The sequence below is a fragment of the Procambarus clarkii genome, chromosome 5 (assembly GCF_040958095.1).
Source record: "Procambarus clarkii isolate CNS0578487 chromosome 5, FALCON_Pclarkii_2.0, whole genome shotgun sequence".
Taxonomy (NCBI): Eukaryota; Metazoa; Arthropoda; class Malacostraca; order Decapoda; family Cambaridae; genus Procambarus; species Procambarus clarkii.
In genome coordinates, this window is record NC_091154.1 from 30,767,759 (window position 1) to 30,788,425 (window position 20,667).

Genomic DNA, 20,667 nt, shown 5'->3' on the forward strand with positions numbered 1-20,667 from the left:
GGGAAATCCCACTGGAAAGCCACACTGAAATAATAAGTGTCATCATCATCAGAAGTAAAGAAGTAACTACAGGAACAGGAGAGAAAATGTCGCCTTGGATATCAAAAGTGGCAGGTGAAGCGTTGTACAGCTCACTTGCCGTACTAATTCCTCTCTAGAAACGGGAGAACTCTCTGACTGCTGGAAAATGATAAATGTTGTGCTAATGTACAAGAAAGGGGGAAGACGGAGACTGTTAAAATATAGACCTGCATCACTAACAAGTATCCCAAGGTACACAAGGATGTACTCATGTCGGAAGACCTTACCTTCAAAGAACACAATAAAGTAACCGTCACAACTGCAAGAAAAATGACAGGTTGGATAACAAGAACCTTTCACACTAGAAAGGCTATAGAGTGATGATCCTCTTCAAGATGCTAGTGCTCTCTAGAGTGGAGTACTGCTGCACAATGACAGCCCCGTTCAAAGATAAAGGAGAAATTGCTGACTTGGAGAGCGTGGAGAGATCCTTTACTGCTAGAATCCACTCAGTAAAACATTTAAACTACTGGGACCGATTAAAGAGCCTAAATCTTTATTCTTTTGAGCGCTGGCGGGAGAGATACATAATAATTTACACATGAAAAACAGAAGAGGGGCTGGTCCCAAACCTGCTCACAGAAATAACATCACATGAAACTAGAAGACATGGCAGGATGTGCAGAATACCCCCGTTGAAGAGCAGAGATGCAATAGGTACTCTGAAAGAGAACTCTATCAACACCAGAGGACCGAGACTGTTCAACACGCTTCCACTACACATAAGGGGCATAACTGGCCAACACCTCACAGTGTTCAAGAGAGAACTTGACAAACACCTCCAAAGAATACCTGATCAACCAGGTTGTGATTCATATGTCAGGCTGCGAGCAGCCGCGACCACCAGCCTGGTTGATCAGTTTAGCAACGAGGAGGCCTGGTCGACGACCGGGCCGCGAGGTCGCTGAGCCCCGAAATCCTTTCAAGGTAACCTCAAGGTAATCCTCTGCAAGTGGGTATCCTCGGAAACTGAGTACCCACATGAGCCACAGGGACGTTAGAAAGAACTTTTTCAGTGTCAGAGTAGTTAACAAATGGAATACATTAGGCAGAGATGTGATGGAGGCTGACTCCATACACAGTTTCAAATGTAGATATGATAGAGTCCAGTAGGCCCAGAAATCTGTACACCAGTTGATTGACAGTTGAGAGGCGGGACCAAAGAGCCAAAGCTCAACCCCCGCAAGCACAAATAGGTGAGAGTACATCCCAGCTATCTGGCTTGGGGACAGGTGGCCTGATCACCATCACGAGGCAGGCTGGGCAGGGAGAAGGCGTTGTCCTGTCTTCAGGTAGGGGGGGTGCTGGGGTGCAGGGAGTACAGTCTCCTCTATATAATCTTGGTCAGGTCTTCCGCAGATAGATAAATAATTAAAATAAGGAGGAACGGTAGGTGTGTGAGGGGTGGGAGGGGGAGAGGAGGGTAAGAGAGAGAGAGAGAGAGAGAGAGAGAGAGAGAGAGAGAGAGAGAGAGAGAGAGAGAGAGAGAGAGAGAGAGAGAGAGAGAGAGAGAGAGAGAGAGAATAGGGGTAAAGAGGAAAGCAGCACAGCTTTATGCACCTGGTGAGGCTTGCGCGTATCTAGGATGACACGGTCTCTCTCTCTCTCTCAGTTAAAGCTGTTGGTCTTTGGCCTTACTTCCCAACTCATTACTTTCATTTTAATATAGATATCAAATAATAGGTTTTGTTCAATGCGGTAATGTTCACAACGTGAGGAAACTGCCTCTTGAAACTGCTAACGGGAAACATAAGTAGAGGGAGGGGTCGGCGGGTACAGCTATATGGGTCCGTATATACTCTATATTTGCTACGTCTTTTCTTTCCCTGCAAGAGGGTCCGAATGCCAGTGACGGACTCACTCTTGTGTGTGTGTGTGTGTGTGTGTGTGTGTGTGTGTGTGTGTGTGTGTGTGTGTGTAAATCACGAAGAAATTAACACGTGACGAACAGTGTGACAATTTCAGACCACGAAAGAAGGAATGAAACATGAAATTCCATAGGTATTTTCGTATTTAATAATACACCTTTAAAAGGATCAGTGCTTCTGAAGATGTATTATTAAATACGAAAGTACTTAAGGAATTTCCTGCCTCATTCCTTCATATATATATATATATATATATATATATATATATATATATATATATATATATATATATATGCGAAGAAGCCTGAATGGTCCCCAGGACTATATGCAACTGAAAACTCACACCCCAGAAGTGACTCGAACCCATACTGCCAGGAGCAACGCAACTGGTATCTACAGGACGCCTTAATCCAATACTTATACTTCTGGGGTGTGAGTTTTCAGTTTATATATATATATATATATATATATATATATATATATATATATATATATATAAACCACATGAATTATTTGTTAAGACCATGTGCAAGAGTGAGAGTCTTCGCTGTTCGACTCGTCTCTCACACCTCATCTATACTCATCACCTGCAGACAAACACCTTGAATAATTCACATAATTACATACTTCCCCACTTAGGAGCGCGTCAATAATATGTACTCGTATTGGACATCCATACGTTCATGAGTTGTTTCCTAATGCTTGTTACACAAATATAACCTCTTGTAACTAGCTGTGTTACTTTACATCAGCGAGGAGGAGGGGGGGGGGGGATTGAATAAATTTATTAAATGATCAGAATTCTTGAAAGGTGATTAATTTATACAACTAGCTAGGCTAATATATATAAAGGTAACAGATAAATGAATCAAAGGAGAGAAATCTTTCACATCACAAAATAAATGAGCTTATTGAATGACACACACAAGATAAATCTTTAAACAGCCTGCACAATGAATCACATTAACGAGACGTATTAGTGAGAAAATCAGTAGGAGCAAGGTGGTCTAGGCGGCTAGCTTGGGTAATAGAGAGGGGCAGACAGGTGGAAGAAGACAGGCAAGGCAAAGGCAGACAGGCAGACTAAAAACAACAAAAAAGGCATACAGTGAAGAATGGAGACACAGAGGGAGTGGAGGGTTGAGAGGGCGTGGCATGGGGAAGCAGCAGGCAGGTGGGCAGATTAGTAGGCAGGGCGGGCGACTGCTGCTGCTGCGCGCCAAGGTGGTGGTGGTGGTGGTGAGTGTGAGTGAGTGTGGGCTGGTCAGAAGCAGCAACCAGTGTCGCTGGACGTGTGGTGGAAAGCGGTGCTATCTGGTGGCGGCTCCCCCACACACCCGTGGCGCCAGCCTCCTTTCCTCCCCCCAATACCCAATCCCCCCAATACCAGCTATACCCGTAAGACCGGCGGCCAATTCGAGTATGGTGTTGCCCGGGGTCAAGAGGCCAGGAAGGAGGCAGGTCGACTCGGAGATGAAACGTTCATAACATTAAACGTTTGGCTGATCCCATCCCGCCCCCCCCCCCCCATCAACCACCCCCTCTCTCTCCCTCGTGCTCCTTCCTGCTCAAGACTTCAGAGGTAAGGCAAAATTCGTTGATTTTTATTAGACTGGACTTTTTTTAGGGGTATCATTTTGGTGGTGTTGGTCAGGAGCTGGTTAATGATGAGTAATAGTGGTGGTGGTAGTGGTGAGGACTTAAGGAATAGGTGGATAGGAACGGATGGGCACGCACGCGCGCGCCCGCACACACACACACACACACACACACATACATGTGTGTGTGCCACTCCATGCATTAGGAAGTGATGTGGTGGAGGCTGATTCCATACACAGCTTCAAGTGTAGATATGATAGAGCCCAGTAGGCTCAGGAACCTGTACACCTGTTGATTGACCGGTGAGAGGCGGGACCAAAGAGCCAGAGCTCAGCCCCCGCAAGCACAACTAGTTGAGAACACACACATACAATGTTCCATCCAGCTGGCAACCCCAAAGACTGGTTGGTTCATCAGTTTTAACATGCTGCTTATTCAAAATTGGAATTTTCTCAAATACAAATTATTTGTATTATGTATTAGTATATTGTGCATTAAAAAACAAAGTTTGTTTTCATATATAAATTATATATATATATATAATACATATTATATATATGTAATACATATTATATATATATAAATATATATATATATAAATAAATATATATATATATATATATATATATATATATATATATATATATATATATATATATATATATATATATATATATATATATATATTAGTATATTTTGGTAGCAGTCTTTCCTGTAGACATATATTATTAAATATGACCGAAAAAGTAAGATTAATAATTCTAACACGAATTTTCTCAATATTTCTTATATTTCTTTTCACTGTTGATGGTAACTGAAAAATCAATTCTCCAAAATTCATTTTTATTTCTAGTCTGACGCGACACTTGAACGCGTTTCGTAATAACTTATTACATTTTCAAAGACTTTAGTTTACACACACACAACTATAACTAAACAAGAGTTTAAACAGCTTCGATTTTATATCTGCATTTGGGTGAGGTGATACGTTACAACAGTTAACTGTTGTAACATATCACCTCACCCAATCACGATGTGAGGCTGCCAAGTGCCGTTATCACACTCTTTTAATATTACTGATATTGAACACAAAAAACTACAAATAGAAAAACTCCTTTGTTTTACAGGCGCGCTATTTTGGCGCACACACGCCCTAATTTGCGCGCCAAAACGACTTTTTGTTTTTCCGTAGCCTGGAGCTCGCTATTGTTACCATAATAAGACAATAATTCTGGCCCCCCCTAATGATGGATGGTACGATTTTTGTGAATGGATAAGTGTGTGACTGGGTTGTATGAGTAAGAGTATTTGGGGGAGGGGGAAGACAGGTGATTAGATAGATTTTATGGAGATATCGCCTACATATATTATATGATGGGGAGATGCAGGGTATAGGAGAACACACTATGTCAGTATCTCTGGGAAGTGATATGAGGATTGGAACGTCGTTAGTTTCATCTCATTTCTTTTGTGTGTGTTTTGAATTATTGTTTTCAGCCAATTCTCTGTACAGCTAAACAAATATGTAGGCACAGAAAATATTTTTCATGTCATCAACCTCGACAGAAATAAACAAATGTATCGACACAAACTGTAAACAACTCAGCAGGACCAGATGAGCGAGTTGAAGCGTCAAGTGATGTTTCTCACTGACGTAACGTTTAACACGTCACTAGACCAGGTCAAGGTACTACCAACTGACTGTGGAAACCAGCGTACGTCCCACCAGTCTCCAAGGTAGGCGACAGGAAGTGTGTGTGCATTAATTCAACTAATAGTTTAACAGCGAGGCTGGCAAGCCTAACGTAAGCGAAAATTAGAGACAGCGCCAGAGGACCGCAGCCTAACGGAACACGCATTTGTAGTTCAGAAATAAAAAGATCCTCACCTGTGAACATATAGTTATTTATTTGTATTTACAAAACTTGGACTCCAATATGAGTTTCCCGGAAAGCCTTTGTCGAAGTGACACACAGAAGAGTGGTTACTAAACTTGGTCCGTGGAACTGGAGAGAGAGATTAAGAGTCTGGATAAAAGAGAGACTTGCAGAAAATAAACAACGGAAGGCACTGAAATTATAAATATTGCCGGAACAAAGGTGGATGTCTTCAAGAGGTACTTAGACAAGTTCTTGCAAGAAGTGCCAAGCCAACCAGGCTGTGGTGAATATGTGGGCCTGCGGGCCGCTCCAAGCAACAAACACCCTGTTGGACTATTAGAAGGTGAGCCTGGTCCCAGGCCGGGCTCGCGGGAAGTAGAACCCCCTAAACCCTCTCCAGGTATGCTCCAGGTATACTGACTTTCAGAAAGTGAAGCAAAAGCAATACTAACTTACTGAATATGTGATACTGAACATTGAATCAGCCGCATGGAGGAAACGTAACAAGTGGAGTGCCTCAGGAAGCACTGTCAGGCGGCCAATCATTGACCTAGAATCAGGATTGTCCTCGTTAATCCCAAATTCTGCAGACGACACAGGCTAGCACAAATGTATCTACAGGGAGATACATGTATACATGATACATGGACTAGGCCTCCTTTTTTGTTACACCTCCCCCCCCCTCCCCTCAGGAAGCAGTCCGTAGCAGCTGTCTTAACTCCCAGGTACCTATTTACTACTAGGTGAACAGTGCCATCAGGGTGAAAGAAAATCTTGCCCATATGTTTCCACCTCCGCCGGGGATCGAACCCGGAAACTTAGGACTACGAATCCCGAGCGCTGTCCATTCAGCTGTCAGGACCTAATATGTATATCTATATATATATATACATTGTATATGCTTGTGGCCTAATACGTATATGTATAGTACATATTTGTATCCTTGAAGATATGTACCAAGTACGTGGTTGTGGCCAAGTACGTGCTTGTGGCCAAGTACGTGCTTGTGACCAAGTACGTGCGTGTGGTCAAGTACGTGCTTGTGACCAAGTACATGGTTGTGGCCCAGTACGTGCTTGTGACCAAGTACATGGTTGTGGCCCAGTACGTGCTTGTGACCAAGTACGTGGTTGTGGGCCAGAAGATGCTAGTGACCTAGTATGTATATACATACCTCATACGTGCCGGTGGCCGCGCGGCTGGTATTAACTTCTCCTGGCTCTGGGGGTGTATCCAAAGGTTGACTGTTGATATTCCAGTGTTATACTCCCGGAGAGAAGTGCGTCCTCAACACACACTTTCTCTAAAGTGTACTCGCCTAGTTGTGTTTGCGGGGGTTGAGCTCTGGCTCTTTGGTCCCGCCTCTCAACCGTCAATCAACAGGTGTACAGGTTCCTGAGCCTACTGGGCTCTATCATATCTACACTTGAAACTGTGTATGGAGTCAGCCTCCACCACATTGCTTCCTAATGCATTTCATTTGTCAACCAAACTCCCTGTGTGAAAGTGTGTGCCTCAACACACACTTTCTCTAAAGTGTGTGTGCCTCAACACACACTTTCTCTAAGAGTGTGCTATTATTTTCTTACCAGTTGGAGAGTGGTGGTCTTTGTGGAGAGGCGCGGAACGAGGAAGCAGAGCGAGAAGGTAAAACATATGCCGTGATAGGAAAGGGAGAGTTAGGGAGACGGACACGTACTAAAGGGAAAGTTAGAAAGTAGGAATGAGGGAGAGTTAGGGAGAGAGAGAGAGAGAAAGAGGAGGGGAGGAGGGTCAAAATGGAGTATGGGAAAGGAGCTAAAGGGAAGGGGGATTAAGAGAGAAATAGGGAGAGGGGAATACGGGAGATTACCTTAATATATATATATATATATATATATATATATATATATATATATATATATATATATATATATATATATACCTTCACCTTTCGATGATTCTGAGGTCCATCGTTCCCGCGGCAACTAGGCTTTTCGACGCGGCTGCTCACACACAGCCTGTCGTATGAATCAAAGCCGGGATGATCAGGTGTCCCTTCTGGTGTGTATCAAGTTCTCTTATGAATACCGTGAGAATACCTGCCATGCCTCCTGGTCTGGAGATAGAATAGGGGTGGAGAGAAGGAGCTGTACGTCTAATTACCCAAAGCTTCCTAGCAATTACGTAAGTAATGAAGAAATTATGATATTTGTACTCTGAAATAATATAAGTTTATAACGAAATTGGGTCCATCTAATTACCCAAAGCCACAAGGTTGTCGCTTGGATCGTCGACTTCCTATAGCGTCAGCTGCCACTTAATTTCGTTATAAAATTATATTAGTTCAGAGTTAAAAAAAATATATATTTTTTTCGTGATCTACATTCAGCACTAGCGTTATAGCGAACAAATATGTCATATTTCTTCGTTACTTACGTAATGCTAGGAGGCTGTGGGTAGCTTTGGCTAGCTTTGAGTAGTTTTGGGTAATTAGACGGAGCTAGAAGGAGTAGGGGAAAGGGCAAGAGAGAGAGAAAGTAAGGTAAGTAAAGAAAGTAAGGGTGAAAGGGAGAAAGTAAGGGTGAGTTAGGGGGGATGATCAGCCTTCTATGTTGCCCTTGTCAACAGATGGCGCCAACTGTATCCTGTACCCATTATGAATACAGCTCAGCTTGAATCAAGTAAATACACACCCAATTCTCTCATCCTAAAGCATTCTTGGTAGGGTGAGGCAAGAGAATGAACAGCGGTAAGGGTAAGGGGACAGCTCCCAGCCTGCGGAATACATGGGGGAATTCTCGTCTCTAATCCCCGTAGAGCCGTGGGTGTTAGTGGGGGAAGATAGGTGGTCAGGTGGGGCGCCCCAGGTGGACACTAGGTGGTGTGTTACACAGCTGGCTCCCCTCTCTCTCTGTCTCTCTGTCTGTCTGTCTGTCTGTCTCTCTCTGTCTCTCTCTGTCTCTCTCTCTCTCTCTCTCTCTCTCTCTCTCTCTCTCTCTCTCTCTCTCTCTCTCTCTCTCTCTCTCTCTCTCTCTCTCTCTCTCTCTCTCTCTCTCTCTCTCACTCTCTCTCTCTCTCACTCTCTCTCTCTCTCAAACCACAAATAAAATTTAAAATTCTAAATTGTCAGTTGCGTCATCCGGACCAGTCGTGTTCACTACAAAATAATGTAACATTTCGCTTAATTAAATAACGAAGGATTGATTACCATGATTACCTTCTGTTTTTGCAGGTAACCTCACCATGGCAGCCGGGCGGAGGCACATATCGGAGGCTAGGTGAGTTGTCTTCATCTGTCTTTGTCTTCTGATTGATTGATTGATAAAGATATGTCAATCAATCGAGCGAGCAATTACTCTCCATAACACAATCTATAGCACTGTATCATCCTTTGCAGATGACACTAGGATTTTTATGAGAGTAGACAACATAGAGGACACGGCAAACCTTTAAACTGATGTAAATCAGGTCTTTCTATGGACTACAGAAAATAATATGGTGTTTAACGAAGATAAGTTCCAGCTCATGCGCTACGGAAAAATGAAAATATAAAAAATGGGAACTACATACAAAATGCAGTGAAGTCATAACATAGAACGAAAAAGCAATGTAAAGGATCTGGGTGTACTCATGTCGGAAGACCTTACCTTTAAAGAACACAATAAAGTAGCCGTCACAACTGCAAGAAAAATGACAGGTTGGATAACAAGAACCTTTCACAGTAGAGATGCTATATCAGTGATGATACTCTTCAAGACGCTAGTGCTCTCTAGAGTGGAGTACTGCTGCACAATGACAGCCCCTTTCAAAGCTGGAGAAATTGCTGACCTGGAGAGCGTGCAGAGATCCTCTACTGCTAGAATCCACTCAGTAAAACATCTTAACTATGCACACAGAAATAACATCACATGAGACCAGAAGGCATGGCAGGATGTGCAGAATACCCCCGTTGAAAAGCAAAGATGCAACAGGTACTCTGAGAGAGAACTCTATCAACATCATTGGTCCAAGACTCTTCAACACTTCCACTACACATAAGGGGCATAACTGGCCGACCCCTCACAGTCACAGTGTTCAAGATAGAACTATCAACATCCGAGGCCCGAGACTGTTCAACACTTCCACTACACATAAGGGGCATAACTGGCCGACTCCTCACAGTGTTCAAGAGAGAACTTGACAAACACCTCCTGGTTGATACCTGGTTACTGGTATAGGATATCTGATACCAAAGGATACCTGATCAACCAGGCTGTGACTCATACGTCAGGCTGCGAGCAGCCGCGTCCAACAGCCTGGCTGACTAGTCCAGCAACCAGGAGGCCTGATCAATGACCGGGCCGCGGGGACGTTGAACCCCGAAATCATCGCAAGGTAACCGCAAGGTAAGGTAAGGTAACAAGTTTTTTTTTTATTTTTTTTTTTTTTTTTATTATTTTCTACCACAGACGTGGCCACACATTTACAATGCTAAGCAGCATATATACATTTTCTTCTGTCCTCCATGGACAGGGTTAGAGAAGTGTTAAACATATAGTTCAAAGGTAACAAGGGTGAGGGTGATGGAGGCTTCCCCCCCTGTAGTGTTGTACCTTGCAATCAGACTGGCGTCCCGAGTCACCAAACTGTTGTTCCTTGATGGTATCTCCCTTATAACAGGTGCGTCGTACGATAGCGTGGTAGTTATTGTATTCTGGAGTGCATTGGAGTGCCAACGTGTACCTGTAGTGTCGAGCTTTATCTCTTGGATCCTGTCTCTCTAGCAACTGGTTGTATAATGCTCAGAGACTCTGACTTATTTCACTAGTATATCTATTTTTTTTAAATTATCAATTGAGTTTGCTTTTACAACGTGCTCCTTTAGTTCATTCCATTTTCCCCCTACTCTTATGCTAAAAGAAAACTTTCAACAATTTCTATGATTTTGTGTGTAGTTACTGTGTGTATTCACTATTGGTGCCTGCAGGATCGAGCTGTTAGCTCGTGGCCCCCCGCCTTTCTAACCAATCTACTTCTCCTCTAGAAAAGTGTGTGTGTGTGTGTTATTACCTAAGTGTAGTTACCACGAGCGTAGCTCTCATCCTGTGTGTGTGTGTGTGTGTGTGTGTGTGTGTGTGTGTGTGTGTGTGTGTGTGTGTGTGTGTGTGTGTGTGTGTGTGTGTACTCACCTAGTTGTGCTTGCGGGGGTTGAGCTCTGGCTCTTTTGTCCCGCCTCTCAACCGTCAATCAACAGGTGTACAGGTTCCTGAGCCTATTGGGTTCTATCATATCTACACTTGAAACTGTGTGTGGAGTCAGCCTCCACCACATCACTTCCTAATGCATTCCATTTGTCAACCACTCAGACACTAAGAAAGGTCTTTCTAATATCTCTGTGGCTTATTTGGGCACTCAGTTTCCACCTGTGTCCCCTAGTGCGTGTACCCCTTGTGTTAAATAGCCTGTCTTGATCTACCCTATCAATTCCCTTGAGAATCTTGAATGTGGTGATCATGTAACCCCTAACTCTTCTCTCTTCCAGCGACGTGAGGTTTAATTCCCGTAGTCTCTCCTCGTAACTCATACCTCTCAGCTCGGGTACTAGTCTGGTGGCAAACCTTTCAACCTTTTCCAGTTTAGTCTTATCCTTGACTAGATATGGACTCCATGCTGGGGCTGCATACTCCAGGATTGGTCTGACATATGTGGTATACAAAATTATGATTGATTTTTTACACAAGTTTCTAAAAACCGTTCTTATGGTAGCCAACCAGGCATATGCCGCTGATGTTATCCTCTTGATATGGGCTGCAGGGGACAGGTCTGGCGTGATGTCAACCCCCAAGTCTTTATCTCTCTCTGACTCTTGAAGTGTTTCATCTCCCAAATGATACCTTGTATCTGGCCTCCTGCTCCCTACACCTATCTTAATTTCTTGCTAATGTCTCTGCGGCTCATTTTAGTACTAAGCTTCCACCTGTGTCCTCCCCTTGTGCGTGTACCGTGCATAAGGGGGTAACAGTGACAGGTGTGGGTTGGGGGTGTGGTGTCAGTGCACTTGTGACTCCCGTTGGATGCAGGTGTGGTTCCCAAGTTCTCCTGGTGGTACAGGTCCTGAACGTGAGGAGATCATCAGCACACTCCTTCTGGCGTATTGATGTAAGCAACACACACACTAGGCTAGTTGTGCGCCTGACAGCTGGGTACCTGGTTGGTTGATACCTGGTTGATGGGGTTCTGGGAGTTCTTCTACTCCCCAAGCCCGGCCCGAGGCCAGGCTCGACTTGTGAGAGTCTGGTCCACCAGGCTGTTGCTTGGAGCGGCCCGCAGGGCCACGTACCCACCACAGCCCGGCTGATCCGGAACTTCTCTTAGAAAACCGTCCAGTTTTCTCTTGAAGATGTCCACAGTTGTTCCGGCAATATTTCTTGTAGTCGCTGGGAGGACGTTGAACAACCGTGGACCTCTGATGTTTATACAGTGTTCTCTGATTGTGCCTATGGCACCTCTGCTCTTCACTGGTCCAATCTTGCATTTTCTTCCATATCGTTCACTCCAGTACGTTGTTATTTTACTGTGTAGATTTGGGACCTGACCCTCCAGTATTTTCCATGTGTATATTGGATGGGCAAAATGTTTCTGGGCAATGGGCAAATGGGCAAAATGTTTCTTTTACCCTGATGCTCCTGTCACCTAGCAGTAAATAGGTACCTGGGAGTTAGACAGCTGCTTCCTGGGGCGGGGTGTAACAAAAAGGAGGCCTGGTCGAGGACCGGGCCGCGAGGACGCAAAGCCCCGAAATCGTCTCAAGATAACCTCAAGATAGTTACGGAACTAAGAGGCATGAGTTACGAGGAAAGGCTGCGTGAACTGCACCTCACGTCGCTGGAAGTCAGAAGAGCGTGTACTGGGTGTACATGAGCGTGTACGGGGAGATATGATTACTACATACAAAATCCTCAGAGGAATTGACAGGGTAGACCAGGATGGACTATTTAACATGAGCGGTACATGCACAAGGGGAGCCGGTCGGCCGAGCGGACACCACGCTGGGCACGTGATCCTGTGGTCCCGGGTTCGATCCCGGGCGCCGGCGACAAACAATAGTCAGAGTTTCTTTCACCCTATACCCCCTGTTACCTAGCAGTAAAATAGGTTCCTGGGAGTTTCCGCCATCGATCCCCGGCGATGGCGGAAACAAATGGGCAGAGTTTCTTTCACCCTGATGTACCTGTTCATCTAGCAGTAAATAGGTATCTGATAGACAGCTGCTTCCTGGGGATGTGTGCGCGTGTGTTAGAGATACATATATGTAGTAGATATATTAAGGAAAAATAGATCGGTTAGAAAGGCGGGGTCCAAGAGCTAATAACTCGATTTTCCAAATTCAAATAGTAAAGAGTAAATACGCATAAAAGAGAGAAAGAGAGAGAGAGAAAAGAGAGAGAGAGAAGAGAGAAAAGAGAGAGAGAGGAGAGTGAAAAGAGAGAGAGAGAGAGAGAGAGAGAGAGAGAGAGAGAGAGAGAGAGAGAGAGAGAGAGAGAGAGAGAGAGAGAGAGACTGTTTCAAATGTAGATATGATAGAGCTGAATAAGCTCAGGAACCTGTACTCAAGCTGATTGACAATTGAGAGGCGGGGCTAAAGAGCCGAAGCTCAACCCCCCCCCCCCGCAAGCACAACTAGGTGAGTACACTCCTTGGATAACATTAAGGAGTACATAATAATACGATGATGATGTTTTTCTTTTTGAATAGAGACTGGGGGGGGGGCAGATTCACGAAGCAGTTACGCAAGCACTTACGAACCTGTCCATCTTTTCTCAATCTTTGGCGGCTTTGTTTACAATAATTAAACAGTTAATGAGCTCGGAAGCACCAGGAGGCTGTTTATAACAATAACAACAGTTGATTAAGAAATTTTCATGCTTGTAAACTGTTAAATAAATGTAAACCAAAGCCGTCAAAGATTGAGGAAAGATGTACACGTTCGTAAGTGCTTGCGTAACTGCTTCGTGAATCTGGCCCCTCCAGGTTCGTAAGGAGATGCATAAACGCTAGTTCAATCCCAGCGCTGATTATAGGATCCCGAATGGTTATAGGATCACTTATTAGGATCCCGTATGGTTATAGGATCACTTATTAGGATCCCGAATGGTTATAGGATCACTTATTAGGATCCCGAATGGTTATAGGATCACTTATTAGGATCCCGAATGGTTATAGGATCACTTATTAGGATCCCGAATGGTTATAGAATCACTTATTAGGATCCCGAATGGTTATAGGATCACTTATTAGGATCCCGAATGGTTATAGGATCACTTATTAGGATCCCGAATGGTTATAGAATCACTTATTAGGATCCCGAATGGTTATAGGATCACTTATTAGGATCCCGAATGGTTATAGAATTACTTATTAGGATCCCGAATGGTTATAGGATCACTTATTAGGATCCCGAATGGTTATAGGATCACTTATTAGGATCCCGAATGGTTATAGGATCACTTATTAGGATCCCGAATGGTTATAGGATCACTTATTAGGATCCCGAATGGTTATAGAATCACTTATTAGGATCCCGAATGGTTATAGGATCACTTATTAGGATCCCGAATGGTTATAGGATCACTTATTAGGATCCCGAATGGTTATAGGATCACTTATTAGGATCCCGAATGGTTATAGGATCACTTATTAGGATCCCGAATGGTTATAGGATCACTTATTAGGATCCCGAATGGTTATAGGATCACTTATTAGGATCCCGAATGGTTATAGGATCACTTATTAGGATCCCGAATGGTTATAGAATCACTTATTAGGATCCCGAATGGTTATAGGATCACTTATTAGGATCCCGAATGGTTATAGAATTACTTATTAGGATCCCGAATGGTTATAGGATCACTTATTAGGATCCCGAATGGTTATAGAATTACTTATTAGGATCCCGAATGGTTATAGGATCACTTATTAGGATCCCGAATGGTTATAGGATCACTTATTAGGATCCCGAATGGTTAAAAAAAAATGTGTGGCTGTAGTGTTAAATAATAATAATAATAATAATAATAATAAAAATGCAATTTACGATGGAATATTTTAGCGCGATGAATAAATTACAATGCGGCTGATGCAGGTGGGAAACAATGGTTTACTCAGATGGTATTTATAAACAAGGTTAGCGACCCGCCCGGGGCCCGTCCACTCTGGATCACTGCTATGAATAGGAAGCCTCCGAACGCTTTGACTTTTTGCTCGCTTACTGTGTTGTGTGGTATTTTAGTAGAGTGTTATAAATAGTTGACGTGTTTGGTTGCTACAGGAAGTGTGTGTGTGTGTGTGTGTGTACACTCGCCTGCTTGATGGGGTTCTGGGAGTTCTACTCCATAAGCCCGGCCCGAGGCCAGGCTTGACTTGTGAGAGTTTGGTCCACCAGGCTGTTGCTTGGAGCAGCCCGGAGGCCCACATACCCACTACATCCCGGCTGGTCCGGAACTTCTTTTAGAACACAGTCTAGTTTTCTCTTGAAGATGTCCACGGTTGTTCCGGCAATATTTCTTATAGTCGCTGGGAGGACGTTGAACAACCGCCTATTGTCTATTTGTGCCTGCAAGATCGAGCATTGACTCTTGGATCCCGCGTTTCTAGCCATCGGTTGTTTACAGCAATGACTCCGGTCCCATTTCCCTATCATATCTAGTTTTAAAATTATGAATAGAGTTTATTTTCACAACCTGTTCCTCAAGTGCATTCCATTTTTCCACTACTCTCACACTAAAAGAAAACTTCATAACATCTCTGTGACTCATCTGAGTTTCCAGCTTCCACCCATGTCCCCTCATTCTGTTATTATTACGTGTGAACATTTCATCTATTTCCACTTCGTCAATTCCCCTGAGTATTTTATAAGTTCCACACTTTCGCGCTCTGGGCGAGCCAGCATTTCACCTACCCTAGAAGGTGTGGTTTTGGACGTTCCGCGGGAGCGTGGTAATACTGAAAAGTGTATAATCTTTTCAACTTTGTCACCTTAATTTTCGTCCTAGGTTTTTAAATTTGGTATCAATGTGTTCGCAATAGAATTCTCTAGAGGAGTAAATGCATATAAACACCAAAAACCCGGCTTACCACCCGCAGCAAACAGAGAAAGTGAGAGCGAGTTACCCAGGAGCGCCCAAGAGTGATAAAATGTTTACACTCTTTTTTCACTTTGGTCACCTTAATTTTAGTCCTAGGTCTTTTATTTTGGTATCAATGGGTTCGCAATAGAATTCTCTAGAGGACTATATGCATATATATAAATAAAACCGGGTCATGCTCCACCCGCGGACGAGTTGAAGACGGGCCACGGGTTAGCCGCGAAGGAGGGCCCAGTCACTCACCTGCTACACTATCAATTCCCGCCCACAAATGTTTGGTATTTTTTCTGGTCGCTAACGTCAATGTTTGTGTTACAGCGCTCATTTTGGTATGAAATTGTTCCTAATAGAATGCTTTAGATGGATATAAGGGGCATATTGAAGAACAATATTTCAATACAAAACGATAACGTATAAACAACAATATAAAATATATAAAAAACTGAAGGTTTTTGTACTTACCAATACAGTGTTGTTTCTCGAGCATGACATGGAGTTGAACATTGTATCCACTCCACCTGCTCCAGGAAAACTGAAGGGTCAACCCATGTTTTTTTTATATAGGTGGAGTGGATGGTGGGCGGACATTACTGCTCGTGAGCCCAGAATTGTTTCTTGCGATGGTATCTGGTCCAGCATGGTAGGCCGGACGACTCCAACAGAAAACGGAACAGTACGTCATTTTTGTGAGTCGATTTCATTTCAAATTACGTCCAAATTTGGCCATAGCGCGCATACCAGCGAAAAGTGACGTTATTTTTAAGAGGACGGGTTAGGACACAGTGCCACGTTACACGTCTGGCACTTATACCTTGTGTCCCTCCTCATGCCACACAGTTTACAAACACGACACCTCAGTTACTTCTGTATCTTGACTTGGGAATGCCACAATTGTCTCTTCAAACATTCTGGATTATCCACAATACGGGATTTTTTGCTATCAGCAGAACCACTAGGGACAATCACACTATCGTCTTCTGACTGACGATGAAGGGACATTTACAGGTGAAGGTCCGCGCCTCACACCTGATGGTCCTGGTGTCGATGGTCCGGCTGTTGATGGTCCTGGTGTTGATGGTCCTGGTGTTGATGGTCCTGGTGTTGATGGTCCGGGTGTTGATGGTCCTGGTGTTGATGGTCCTGGTGTTGATGGTCCTGGTGTTGATGGTCCTGGTGTTGATGGTCCTGGTGTTGATGGTCCTGGTGTTGATGGTCCTGGTGTTGATGGCCCTGGTGTTGATGGTCCTGGTGTTGATGGTCCGGGTGTTGATGGTCCTGGTGTTGATGGTCCTGGTGTTGATGGTCCTGGTGTTGATGGTCCTGGTGTTGATGGTCCTGGTGTTGATGGTCCTGGTGTTGATGGTCCTGGTGTTGATGGCCCTGGTGTTGATGGTCCTGGTGTTGATGGTCCGGGTGTTGATGGTCCTGGTGTTGATGGCCCTGGTGTTGATGGCCCTGGTGTTGATGGTCCGGGTGTTGATGGTCCGGCTGTTGATGGTCCTGGTGTTGATGGTCCTGGTGTTGATGGTCCTGGTGTTGATGGCCCTGGTGTTGATGGTCCTGGTGTTGATGGTCCGGGTGTTGATGGTCCTGGTGTTGATGGTCCTGGTGTTGATGGTCCTGGTGTTGATGGTCCTGGTGTTGATGGTCCTGGTGTTGTACCATTGGTTCCATTACCATTTACATCAGCAGCATGTGGGATGTCATCATTGTCCTGAGGCCATTTACTAGGATGAAACAACAGTAGTGACGTGATGGCTGCTGCTTCATGGAAATGAAGTAATGTTCAAGTTTCTTTCCATCTGTTGTGTAGTGTTTGTACAGCACATGAGCATTGTGGAGAGCCATTTGCAAAAAGTAGAACGTCATTTTCTTCGTTCATTTGTAAGTTTTCCTGGTAAAATGATAATATTTGATCATTTGGTCAAAGTGATCAACACCTTTCATGTTTGTGTTGTAGTCACGTTTGGCTTGTTGACAGTGACCTGTTGCACTGAAGAGATTCCATCGGGTTTCTTCACTCTTTTTCCTTCGTTGCACTCGTTGTGTATCTGCATTGTGGCAATTTGTGATGAGTGAAACCACTCGCTTATCTTTCCACAAAATTATAAAAGTGGGGGGTAGAAATAGCCTAAGCTACTCTATCCCTTTGAGATGCATTTCTTGCTTATCTCAATAAACATACTTGAACTTGAACTTGAATTATAAAAGTGTTGTCCTTCCTTTTGAAAAAATTTGAATCAACTGGCAGCATTTTACCCTTTGCTTGTAAGTGAAGGGTCTTAGGTGCACTACGCTGCAATCTGATAGTACCATAGGTGGGGTATAGTACCATAGGTGTATGGTACCACATTTTCAAGCAGCAACTCACTCATTCGAACTGAATTATAATAGTTGTCCATATATAAATGGTAACCTTTGTTCTGCAGTGGTTCAATCAAGCCCATTACCGTTTCAATCGTCTTCTTCCTGCATAAATTTCAACATCAAATATGTAGCCAGTCTTGGATTCAGCTAACATGTAAAGCTTTATTCCATATTTATCAGGTTGATTGGGATTTACAGGTCTTGAAAGATAGACGGCCACGACATGCCATTGTGCCTTCATCCAAACTCAAATTTTTCTGTGGAATGTATATTGATTTGAATTTCTGTTGGAGGTATTGCATGACTGTTCGAATTTTGATTAGTTTGTCTCCATTGTCTCGTGGAATGGCTTTATTGTTATAAAGATGGAAATTCTTGCCAATCATTTCATATCTTTTACATGTCATAAACGTATTGAAACTAGGAATATGGCACAATGGGCAAAGTTTCTTTCACCCTAAGTGCCCCTGTTACCTAGCAGTAAATAGGTACCTGGGAGTTAGTCAGCTGTCACGGGCTGCTTCCTGGTGTGTGTGTGTGTGTGTGTGTGTGGTGTGGGGGAAAAAAAAAGTAGTTAGTAAGTTAGTAGTTAGTTAGTAAACAGTTGATTGACAGTTGAGAGGCGGGCCGAAAGAGCAAAGCTCAACCCCCGCAAAAACACAACTAGTAAACACAATCTACCTGTTTGCCAGTACATACGAATTGTTGGCAAGGGGGCAAATGCCCATCAATATCGGGCTATGTCTTTCACTGTCACTGGTTCCCATTTGTTCGTTGGTGTGCTCACATTACGTACTTTGCTTTGGCTAGCATACAAATTGGTCTCAAAGGCCATATATTACAGCAAACTTTGAGTAATAAACATTTGAATAAAGCCCGCAGGACTGGTAGGTAGAGGAACAGTCAAGCCTGGTATTCCGGTAAAATTGTCTACAGATGGTGCAATATTGTCATTAGACCAGCCTTCCATCAGAACCTGTTGGTGTTTGGGTATGTGAGGTAGACGCGGTACGAGTACATAATTATACGTTCCTGTCATATCCTCCCTCTCCCTTCTTTTTTTTTAGTGTCGTAAGGCACAGTTCCATCAGGCGCTCTTCATATCCCATCCCTCGTAACTCCAGGACGAGCCTCGTCACAAACTTCTGAACCTTTTCCAGTTTCCTTATGTGTTTCTTCAGGTGGGGACTCTATGATGGTGCGGCATACTCTTAAGACTGGTCTCACGTAGGCAGTATAAAGTACCCTAAATGCCTCCTTAGGTTTCTGAATGATGCTCTAACTTTTGGCAGTGTAGAGTACGCTGCTGTCGTTTTCCTATTTATATGTGCTTCAGGAGTTAGATTAGGTGTCACGTCCACTCCCAGGTCTCTTTCTCGAATCGTCACAGGTAGAAAGTTCCCCTTCATTGTGTACTGTCCCTTTGGTCTCCTGTCATTTGATCCCATTTCCATAACTTTACATTTGCTCGCGTTAAACTCCAGTAGCCATTTCTCTGACCATCTTTGCAACCTGTTCAGGTCCTCTTGGAGGATCCTACATTCCTCATCTGTCATCTGTGTGTGTGTGTGTGTGTGTGTGTGTGTGTGTGTGTGTGTGTGTGTGTGTGTGTGTGTGTGTGTGTGTGTGTGTGTGTGTACGTACTGGAGAACAGTGTTTATTGCCTGGAGTTTTTTTTTTGAAGTGGGGGAGAGGATATTGGTGGTGTGCTTAGGAGGTAGATACCTGCTGCTGCTTCCTGCTTGCTTCTGCTTGTTTCTTCGGTACGTAGGGGTATGTGTGTGTGTGTTTTGTTGTTGTGCTTGTAATGTCTTAACCAATAGTTACAGCAATGTTACTGGTGGTTTATACTGCTTGACAATATATTTTTTATAATTGTTTTAGTTTCCTGTGAGTGTTCTCTCTTGATGCCTCGTTTAGTAGTGTTCCAACCCATTATATGTTCCTCTTCTTCAAGCAAATCATGCTTTGCATGAGCAAATATGTTGCTCACAACAGCTTGCTGCAATTTGGGTGTAGCACCATAATACAACAGTTTGCTTCTATTTGGGTGTAGCACCATAATACAACAGGTTGCTTCTATTTGGATGTAGCACCATAATACAACAGGTTGCTTCTATTTGGGTGTAGCACCAAACTATAACCGATTTGTTCAATTTAGTTCAATCATGTATTGTGAATGTATTTGTTTATTACATTTACCCGTTCATCAAGCTAAAGTGTATGCCAGTTGTCAAGAGCACATACAACTCCTCACACTAGAACACACGTATGATGTTACCTGGTTGATACCTGGTTGATGGGGTTCTGGGAGTTGTTCTACTCCCCAAGCCCGGCCCGAGGCCAGGCTTGACTTGTGAGAGTTTGGTCCACCAGGCTGTTGCTTGGAGCGTTGTGGCCAGTCTGCTGTATAGTCAGTCACATAATTCACAGAATTTGCTGTAAAATCATTGGCAAGAAATTGCAGATCTTACAGTATTGATTGGCCAGTTCCAAGAGGATAAAATGAATGATCTTCTAAAACAGGAGCTGTAAATGGCCAGTATATTAATTTACATAGTGTACTTTACTAATACGTTAATATATCAGTTATACAGAAAGCAGCTGAATACGCATTTGTCTTACATATACATACGTCCAACCACTTGGGCTGGACGGTAGAGCGACGGTCTCGCTTCATGCAGGTCGGCGTTCAATTCCTGACTATCCAAACGGTTGGGCACCATTCCTTCCCCCGTCCCATCTCAAATCCTTATCCTGACCCGT

At 43.7% G+C, this 20,667-nt stretch overlaps 1 protein-coding gene across 9 annotated transcripts in view; it reads left to right on the forward strand.

The window, feature by feature from the left end:
- The window catches only part of LOC123762100 (beta-1,4-N-acetylgalactosaminyltransferase bre-4), a 174,947-nt gene that overhangs the window by 109,796 nt on the left and 44,484 nt on the right, over nt 1-20,667 (forward strand). For 5 of the 9 annotated variants that reach the window (XM_045748419.2, XM_069300486.1, XM_069300471.1 and 2 more), the window contains one exon: nt 8,643-8,688. The exons of 1 other annotated variant lie outside the window; for it this stretch is intronic. In XM_045748419.2, the coding sequence (XP_045604375.1) occupies nt 8,643-8,688 (46 nt within the window). Of the gene's footprint in view, nt 1-3,144; nt 3,532-8,642; nt 8,689-20,667 lie in introns of those variants that run through there. 3 more of the 9 variants (XM_069300480.1, XM_069300507.1, XM_045748491.2) reach the window with 3 other exon arrangements.